Raw genomic sequence first — 9,894 nt, forward strand, 5'->3', positions numbered from 1 at the left:
GAAATAGCGAAATAGTCCGCAGCTTAACCGGACCACTCGCCTTTCGCAGATGCACATCAGTGAAACGTGTGTGTGTATGTATGCGTGTATTTGAGTGAATCATATCTAACGCACGTGCGTGCGTGTGTGTGCGTGCGTGTTAAGCCACGAACCAAAAAAAAGCACCAGGGTGTCGCACTTGTCGCACAACCCCATGGTGAACTCCACTAGGCAGTTGGCAGTATTTTCATATTGGTCGTCGCTACCCAGGTAAGGAGACAACAACAAACTGCACTACGACTCATCGCATCATCAGTGTCATCGACAATTTTGTTGACCGATCCATGTCCGATCAGTTAAAATAAGGCACGAGGAGCTGCACACACACACACACACTCGTTATGTGTGTGGCCAAAACACACGGTTTAGGGCCCTTGCCTGAGAAGGAGAATCTCCAAAATCGTCCACAATTGTCCAAAGCCAGTTCCTCCGTGCTGTATTCAATTCCCGAGGAGAAAACTGGGAGAAACCTCGCCGAGCAGCAATGGCTGCTGTCGGCCCTAAAACGGGCATGGGGGCGCTGCAGCAACAAGACCGGAGGCCATAAGTGTGAGCGCGCTCTCCTTTCCTGCGATCATCATCATAACCACACCAGAACACAACCAGGGCACAAAGGCATCCGACGCAACCCACATCGCCAAAAAAAACTTCGCATCTCCCATTATCGAAGGGAGGTTGCGAGGGGAGAAAGATCGAGCGAGGGGCGTCATCGGCTGTCCCTCATCCTCGCCGCAGGGACAGCTCCAGCTGGTACCGAAGGCGGCTGTCGCTGAACACGCACACACCTTTTCAGATACACCAGATCTGTCAATCAGTGCCGCACGCGAAGCTGCTGTCCTGCTGTCCTGCCCAAAAACGCTGCTTGATTAACGACCTTCTGTGGCCCCGTGACTGATCGACCAAACGTAGGGGGCTCCATGCAGGCTGGCTCCGACAACACTACGCGACTGTCGCCACCATCATCATCCTGCGGAGAGGAATCTCGATAGCCCCCTCGGTAGCCCCCTCGATATCCACAGGGGTCATGCGAGACAGCTGTGCTTCTGGGCCACCCCGCAGCAGCAGACCCACCGCGCCGCTTACATGCGCTGCACGAGCATGTTAGGCAGGTTACCGAATGCGGCCGGCAGGCTATTGGTCTGGGTATCCAAACCACCGTCCAGGTTCATTTCCGAGTCCTCTACCTACACACAGCCAAGAAAAGAGACGATGTGACACACACGCAAGTGACCACACCGAAGTGAAGAGAGGAATGAAGTGAAGAGAGGAATGAAGTGAAGAGAGGAATGAAGTGAAGAGAGGAATGAAGTGAAGAGAGGAATGAAGTGAAGAGAGGAATGAAGTGAAGAGAGGAATGAAGTGAAGAGAGGAATGAAGTGAAGAGAGGAATGAAGTGAAGAGAGGAATGAAGTAAAGGAGAGGATGACCGGCAAATGGACAAAGTGGCTAGGTTACTAAAAAAATCTCTCGTCCTAGATGTCACTTGCAGAACAGGTAGGCAGACGTTCACTTCACCGACTCCAGCGGCTCCCAGCTCTCTATCTAATCGTGCGCTACCGACAAGCATCGTATATTTGGTATTATCCAGGAACGCTATGACGAAAACGGTGCAACGGGTGACGCATGAGACGAGCAGGGCCCGAATAACACGGGGACACGTAGCCCCATCAGCCCCACTTGCCACATAATAAATATAGCGCATACACACACATAAAACCAAAAATAATATAGCGCATACACACACATAAAACCCAAAATCATAGCTCCTCGTTCCATTAAATTAATTCGTTGTGGATAACATATATTGCAAAAAAGTCGTTGTTACTAATATTCCAAAAATTCACAGCTGGAATCTACATGCGGTTGCATCTGAAAGGTTGCATGCTGCACCAACCGCTGTCATGCTGTCCATGTGTTGTGTCCACTCACACTCAGGGTTGTGTGTGTTGACACCTGAAAACAGTACCACCATATCCACCCACCACCGCCACCCACCACTGCAACCCACCACTGCAACCTACCTTCGGCATCGCGATGTCGATGGCGATGGTGGACCCCTTCAGGCGGTGCTGCCCATGGCTTACGACGCGCTGGATGGCCGCGTCCGTCTCAAAGGTAACGAAACCGAAGCCGCGGTGCTCGGCCTTGTTGTCCTTTGCCTTGGGCAGGTACACGTCCATAACGTAGCCGAAGCGCATGAAGTACTCCTTCACGTCGGCCTCGCCGGTGTCCTTGGTGAGCTTGCCGATGAAGATGCGAGGACCGGCCCTGTGATGGACGGGGGGGGGGATGCGCCAGGGGGGGAAGGGGGGATTTAGGTGGGATTTAGGTCAGGCGGGGTGAGACGTAAGCGGGTGGGATGTAAATATACAACTCGCCGCATGCACTTGCACCCGATAACTCCTCCTCATGTAGTGTAACCCTTACCTCCTTCCGAACTTAATAAAAATCAACCATGCTCTTTCCTTTACACACTCTTGGCAATCACACCCTTGGCAATAAGACCGGCCCCAGTCACCGGCCCCACAATTGCAGCGAGAAATGCCCATTCCCCCCCCATTCCGCGACTCTCCAGCACAACCATCGCTCCATTCTCACCACCTAATAAAAGACGTAAAATCCTAGCAGTGATTAGTTGATTAGCCCAGAATGATCCCCCCCTACCTTGCGCTTGCAATGGCAGGGTTTTCCAGGCGCTTTAGCGTCGAATCCAGGGAGCGGCGTCCAGATGCCGCCACCATCATCTGCTGGACTGCCGCTGCGGCGCCCAGGGAGTTCAGCTCCTGCAGCATCGTCTGGCCGGAAATACCGCCCAGGCCCGACGATTTGCTCGTCAGCCCATTCGACAGCAGACTGGTCGCCGCCGTCAAGTCACCTCCGAGCCCCACCATCGGCATGGTGCCATTCAGGCTGCTGATGCCGTTGCTGGTTAGCGCCGTCATGTGCGCGTTGACGCCGTTTACGTTCTCGCTGAGAGAGGCGGTCTTGGCTAGCGTCTGCAGCGCCGCCGTCGTGGCAGCTGCTGCAGCGGCGGCGGTTGAGCTCGTGCCGTTGAGGCCCAGCCCCAGGTTGATGCCCAAGGCCTGAGTCGTCGCAGCCCGCAGTGCTGGCGTTACTGCGGATGCCAGGCCTGCGGACCATCGGGTACATGATGGCAAGCGCAAAACACAAGGGGGAGGAGGGGGGAGAGGGGGAAAAGGGAACAAAAACACATAATACCGGTCAATTCAAGACTGCCTCGGGAGATTGATAATAGAGAGAAAAAGGACTGTGACGTGCGGAATGTGTGTGGACCACACAGACGATAAATACTCGAACGCAATTGAAAACCCACAATTCCCGACGGGAAACGGTGGGGGGTGGTGTCAGTTCTGATATCGGAAAATCGGAAAACACACATACATGGCGCTGTCGTACCAGTACGACATGGGAAACATGCGCCGCACCGTTTGCATGGTCGATCAGCGATACGCTGGTTGTCAGAGATGTGGGGTGGTTGAGCTCCAACAAACGACCCAACCCATTGCGGCCCGTCATACCGCCAATGTCCCGCTCCTCAGAAAGCGAGCGCAAGTTGCTGAAGGTCGCGTCGATGGCGCTTGACGAAATCAGGTTGTTGTTGATGTTGACGATGCTGCCGAGCCCGGGGCCGATGATGCCCGACCCTGCACGGATATAATTCGACTTCTGTCAGATGATATGATATGATTTTAGTTCTGCCAATTAATGACATTCATCCAATGCAAAAAAAAGGCCCAAGGTGAGTATTATGTCCCAGCTGCACCCACCTGCATGTGCTTACGAAATTTTGAATGGAAATGGGGCGACATTCATGCCAAAACAGAATCGGTTATATAATACCGATCAAGAGTCGGTTGTCAGAAACAATCGACTCAAATGATGATGCTAGTTAGGACTTCTTCCGCAGGAAACGCAAAAAATGTACATGTACAATAAAACAACCTCGTCTGCTTAAATTTGGACCCAGTGGATTTAAAAACCCAGGAAAATTACTAGCAGCTCTATCCAGCAGCACCCACCAGCACCGTGCCCATACTCCGCCCCTAACACATCCCACGAACCACCCCCAAACCTAGCCAGCCCCCCCCCCGCCTCTCCCCCACCCCCCCGTGGCAAAGCTAGCTAGCCCCCTGGCCCCCAGCCGCCTCCGATATCTCTCAACGGGGGACCAACTGACCATTATCAAACGACCGCCGCTGTCCAGGTCCCATCGGCAGTCGCGCAAAGATGTTCTTGAGCGCCGCCGGCTCTTCTTTAGGGGTGGCGCGGTCGATGGCGATTTCGTGCCCGTTCATCCAGTGTTTGACCGCCATGACCTTCTCCACGGAGTCCGGTGATGCGAATGTGACGAACCCAATCCCGCGGTACCCCTGCTTTGAATGGTCCTTGGGCATATACGCATCCTGGAGCTTGCCAAACCCCTCGAAGTATTGCTTGAATTGGGACTCGGTCACGGAGGGGGGAATGCGCGCCACAAAGATTCGCGTGGTGCGTGGCGGCGACGGCTCCCCCTGCGGTACACGGTACACGGTACACGGGGAGAGAAACGGGGAGAGAAACAGGCACGGGGGAGGAATAACGGGGGAGAGGCGGGGTCAGAAGCGGGGGAAAGACGAACCACACACGATTGAGGCTGCTGCCAGGGCAAGAGAGTAGCAAACGTAAAAACTGACCGAAACGGGGGAGAGGTATAATAATAAAGTGCGGGGTCCCTTGCGTCCCGTGAGGGGTGTGATATGCCCTTTGTGGTTGGCATCATCAAGCCGCAAAGGGCATCATCAAGCCCGTCATGAGAATGAACAACCAAAGAATGAGTGTTCTCGGGATGGTAGTGTGTGTGGGGTGGGGGGGGTGGGGGGGGAGCCGTGAGGTGGTACAGAGGGTGGGTACAACAGGACCGCGGTGCAAGAGGTGTATATATATCAAGAGGTATATATCAAAAGTGTGGGGGGTATATCAATCCGACACGCGGTACCGACCTTGGGCAACGCAACCTTGGCTTCACAGCGACGGCCGTCAATTGTGTGCTCAACAGAAAGAGCTCGCGTTGCCGATGCTGGATCTATGAAAGTCACGAAGCCAAAGCCGCGGCTTTTGCCAGTGTACCGGTCCTTCATAACCTCGGCACACTCGAGCGTTCCGTATTGGGAGAAGTACGCTTTCAGAGTGTCCTCGCTGCAAAGCAAGGCAAAAAAGGAGTCCGTCCAAGTAGTATGCTTAATAGCATAGTGATATCTCTTGGCAAGATGTCGGAAGGCGCATACCCGTTTGGTAAACGAACGGTCATAAACATAAGGACTCAATGGAGATCAAGCTGACAGATCACACCGAATGATGTTCCCCTCATGCGCCGAGTGCCGACTCACGTCGTTTCCCAAGGCAGACCCAGCACAGCCAGTTTCCGTGGCTGCTCGCCATCAGGACTAGTTCCGTTAAGTTCAATATTTTCCTTCTCCATGTCGACTCGGTAAGAAACCAGCGGTGAGGTAGAGTTCGAAGCTTCACTGGTTCCGGTGTTAGATGCTTCTCATCAACTTCAAGACCCTGAGGACATAAACAAGTTACGGGACCTCGTTCATATGGAAGTGAAATTGCCGAGAGCAGCCATGGAACATACAGACTTTCCCGAGGCTCGCGACCCTACGCCGCAACAATGCGATAGACACCGTTGGCGCACGAAACATAGGAAAAGAAGAAGATGCGCGTGCTCCCTCCCTGCTAACAAGGTGGGTAACAACCATGCTCAGCGGTTGGCGCCGCACCTTAGGCTTCACTCCAGAGCACGCTCTTCACAGCCAAGATAGCAGCTCCTGTAATAGCAACTAAAGGAATTAAAGCTTGCTCCGACCAGGTACTCTTGCGCGACGGAACAGTTGGAGAGCTCAAAAGAAGCGTAGATATCGCAAATAATGCAGCAGGATATTTGCAGCTGCTTGCAGACCTCCGAGAGTATTTCAGATAAGACAGATATGCCTTCACAGTACTGAAGTATGATCCATCGGGACAGTCGACTAGTTTCACGGGATTCACCAAGATACGAAAATCGAATCGGGAGCGCCATAAGGCCTTTCAGGAGATAAAAAATCATCCCTCTGACTTCCGAACCGAGTCTCAACTTCTCAACTAAGGACGCAACCAAAGGCTCGTATCATCTAGATTTGACGCTCTACATGTTTGTTTGCTTGGACACTCGCATGCAGTTAGGAGGCCTTCCGTTGTATGTAAGCATGCGCGGAAGGGCACATCACGTCCCGTTCTGTACAGTCATGAAATAATAGAACGTATCTCATGTAGTAACTAAGCATGACGGGACTGGACGTGAGTAAGTCGTTGGAAGTCCGCAATGCTATGCCGGGAAACGAGAAGCAAAACAGAGTCCACCGCAGTTTGCATCGTAGTAACACTGGAAGCAACCTTGTGGATACCCCATTTCACTATCAATTCGTTCCTTGCTTGCATGGCATCTGTTTGCTGCGCTCGTGACACCGCAAACCGGAAACAGCGCAGACCTGAAACGCAACGACCGGGCAGCACCGCCGGAAAACTCCCTGATTACAGCTGATCGTTCAGGTCTTCATGCATCCCTGCTGTTGCTTTTGCCCTGCGATACCGTACGGGCCTACAAGGAAGGCACATTTTAGTCAACTACTCTCCACGGGGATCCACACCTTCAGCTCATCCCTTCCCAAAATGAGCACTTTCATTCCCCAATCCTTCCGTCTTTAAGGTAGTCTCGAGTATATTAGCCGTATCCATATAACAGGTGCGGATAGGGACCGGGTGGTGCGGTGTCCTTGTGGTGGTGCGTCGCGCGTGTTGGAGTATCCCCCTTGCTGTCAGGGCCTAACAACGACCCGCGATGCCTCCTGGGACTACAGTGGCTCCCCCCAGAGCATCAAGGCAATACGAACAAGCAGCGAAACAATGAATTTTTATGCTCGAGTAGAAAACATGTATCTTGACTTCCTCAAGGAGCCGATGAGGTATGATACCTTGTAATACCCGATTTGATCTTATTTCGCTACTCAACTCTCGCGACTCTCGCGAACAACCCTAGGACTTGCACGTGCAGATGTGCTGATGTGCTGATGATGCTGGAACATCTGACGAGCGCCTGACTAATGAGCCGCGTCCTGGTTGAATAAGGCCCACAGTGTTGTGCGGGAGGTGTTTTCCTTGGAGTGGTGCATACGAGACCCGATCGGGGTCCACTGGTGTGTAACAATCTCAAACGGAAGAGTGACATGATATGGGACCTGGGAGCCTGGGATCTTGGGAGCCTGAAGGTGCCTAGGAGCGTGAAGGTGCCTGGGTGCCGTGTGCACGCCTGGATGCGGCTTATTTCCCTCCCTTTCCTTCGTTGCCACGGACTTCGTCTGAATGCCCTGTACCGCGTCTTCTTCAAAACTGCCTTTCCACACTCAACGGGATACGTCCTCTTCGCCCCAGCTGCAATCCTTCTTATCAAGCCTCCTGCATTTCTTCCTACATCAGTCGTACGCCTCGCACGATACAAGTACATGCTGTGTGCCGCCGGCATGCTGACCATTGGGATACGCTCCATACCAATACCAATCTCATAATACCGGAATAATAACAAACTACCGCAGTTTTCTGTTGTTTAGGGCGAGCCCTACTCGCTTCGAAGCTGGGAGGTTTACATTACTTTACTACAAAGTGTTCTTTTCGTCACACGGTGCATTTAGCAGGACGTGAACGGCGCAGCTGAAATGGGCTTAAAACTAGGTGTACGACGCCGTACATGATGACCCACATCATCTTGCACAAGATTATCTCTTTTTACATTACACAGCTTTCTTTAAATTTATTTTCCGGACAGTTCTCGAAACAGGTTACATTGGACCCCGATCAGTTTCCGATTCGTGTTGGTTTTACAGTGGGCTCCAGCTTACAGGCTAGTAAAGAGTGCGATTGTTACAGCAGAGGAACCTCAGAAGCAGACCACACATGCCCTGACAAGTACAGGCAGGCTTCAGGAACCATAATATTATAAAGCGCAGGCTGAATTGGCAGCAGGAGAAAACATCGGGTTAGTTGTAAAGTCGATACCACTGAAGGGGTCTTCATCACACCAGAAGGCATGAGAGACTGCTTGCCTGCAGTGATCCATTCAACCCTCGGTAGGTGCAACATCCTGGTGAGGACCCGCACATCAATGAAAGGGCAGCTGCTCCTCCATGCCATATGGGTGTTCAGCCCCTGGTCATGGCTCCACACACTTGGGTGCTGGGCAAGCTAATTAAGGGAGGAGGGAACCTGGGAGGAGCCACACCTCCCCCTGTACCCAGCCGCACGAGAAAAGCTGGAGTTCTGGTTCAAGAGCTTTCAAAACCTCAGTTCCAACAGTGTCCAAATCCCAGCCGACGCAGCCGTGTGCTGCTCACAGATCTAGCTGCCCGCACGGGTTAGCTTGCTGTGTCTGGTCCCCTTAAAGAAGGGGCAGAAGGGACAGAAGGGGCAAGAGGGGACCTCCTGGCCCTGGTGGCCACACAAGTGGTGCACAAGACCTGAGGTGCACCTAGATTGCCTCAGATGATGGTGCCGGTGGTTGCCATCATGTCCACTGTTTCTTCCAGCTTGATGTTTAAGAGCCTAGGATTTATGATATTTCCGAGTAGGGACTCCATTCCCTCTTATCATCCTTTGTCGAGGCGAATATCATACACACAGTTCATACAACTATCCAAGTCATCTTTTCGGTTATAGCCATACTAAGCAGTACATGGCTATGGCTATGGCTATATCGATCCGCACACATACTCGATTCCGTACACGAGCTGCCCATTTGCGGCCAGACTAGTATTGTTACTCTTCTCTGGACAATGCGACTCTCTTCGCAGGAATATCTACTATTGTACGGCATCTTATCTCGGGCACCTCCGACGGACTGCAAGCGACTATAAAACCCCAAGGGAACCCCCCGGTGTTTATCAACACCTTCATAAGTGGTCTAGTCGATAAATCCGTCTAAGTAACCAGGTAGGCTCTCACATGATGCTGCTGCTGGTAGTGCTGCTGCTGCTGCAGAAATCTGGCATGCATGGATATTTCCATTCCACGATCCAAGACAGACAGATCGGCTCATACGCGTCTAGATGTCCAGCTACACATGTACCCGTCAGATGGCAAGCAACCAGGAATTCACATGGTGAAGTAAAAGCATTGGAGGTACTTCCGCAGGAGGTACTCCCGCATGTCACAACATTTATCCCGTGCTAAGCAAATCGCAAGCTTATGCAGTTTAGGCTTTGCTGTTGGGCAGGTGACAAACAGAGCACGCAAGGGACGGTGTTATGTACCTAGGGAGGAGCGAGTATGCCCCTGCTGCGGCACTGAAAGCCATATTGAAGATGAGAAGCATAATTTGCTGGACTGTCCGGTGTACGACAAGAAATCAGATCTGATATGGAACTTCCACTGCTTTGAGCGTATGAAGGACGCTATGAAGTGGGAGCCTGAACGTCTGGTGATGATGCTGAAGAAAGCATGTGGTCCCACTGCACCTCTATCATTTCTTTTGGTCATTAGTATCCTGTGTCGCCGCCTCCGAGTTCTTCGGACACTCGGCGCAAGTCGATTATTATCGATGGCATTGCGACACACTGGACAGCAATCTGGCCGTGTTCCTAGATGTGGACATGCTGCAGAATTGCGCTTTCCAGGCGCTTCTGCAGCGCCACCTTAATCCCGAAGTCCGTTTGGATGAGGTCAAGCAGCTCTGGAGCGAGGGCATCGCCAAGAAAGCCGGTGTCCTTCCGGCTCGGCGGCCCCTCCTTCCAAGTCTGCCCTCACTCCAGAGCTGCTTGCCTCTCC

At 52.5% G+C, this 9,894-nt stretch overlaps 1 protein-coding gene across 1 annotated transcript; it reads right to left on the bottom strand.

The window, feature by feature from the left end:
• Positions 1–2,042: 2,042 nt before the first annotated feature.
• Positions 2,043–5,461, bottom strand: VOLCADRAFT_43575 (uncharacterized protein; the record flags this gene model as incomplete). Its single annotated transcript, XM_002950780.1, has 5 exons — positions 2,043–2,307; positions 4,076–4,154; positions 4,238–4,571; positions 5,040–5,235; positions 5,427–5,461. Coding segments are annotated over 5 exons (909 nt in total), but the record flags the coding sequence as incomplete, so codon positions are not given.
• Between the last annotated feature and the right edge of the window lie 4,433 nt (positions 5,462–9,894).

This window comes from Volvox carteri, assembly GCF_000143455.1.
Source record: "Volvox carteri f. nagariensis unplaced genomic scaffold VOLCAscaffold_20, whole genome shotgun sequence".
NCBI classification, from domain to species: domain Eukaryota; kingdom Viridiplantae; phylum Chlorophyta; class Chlorophyceae; order Chlamydomonadales; family Volvocaceae; genus Volvox; species Volvox carteri.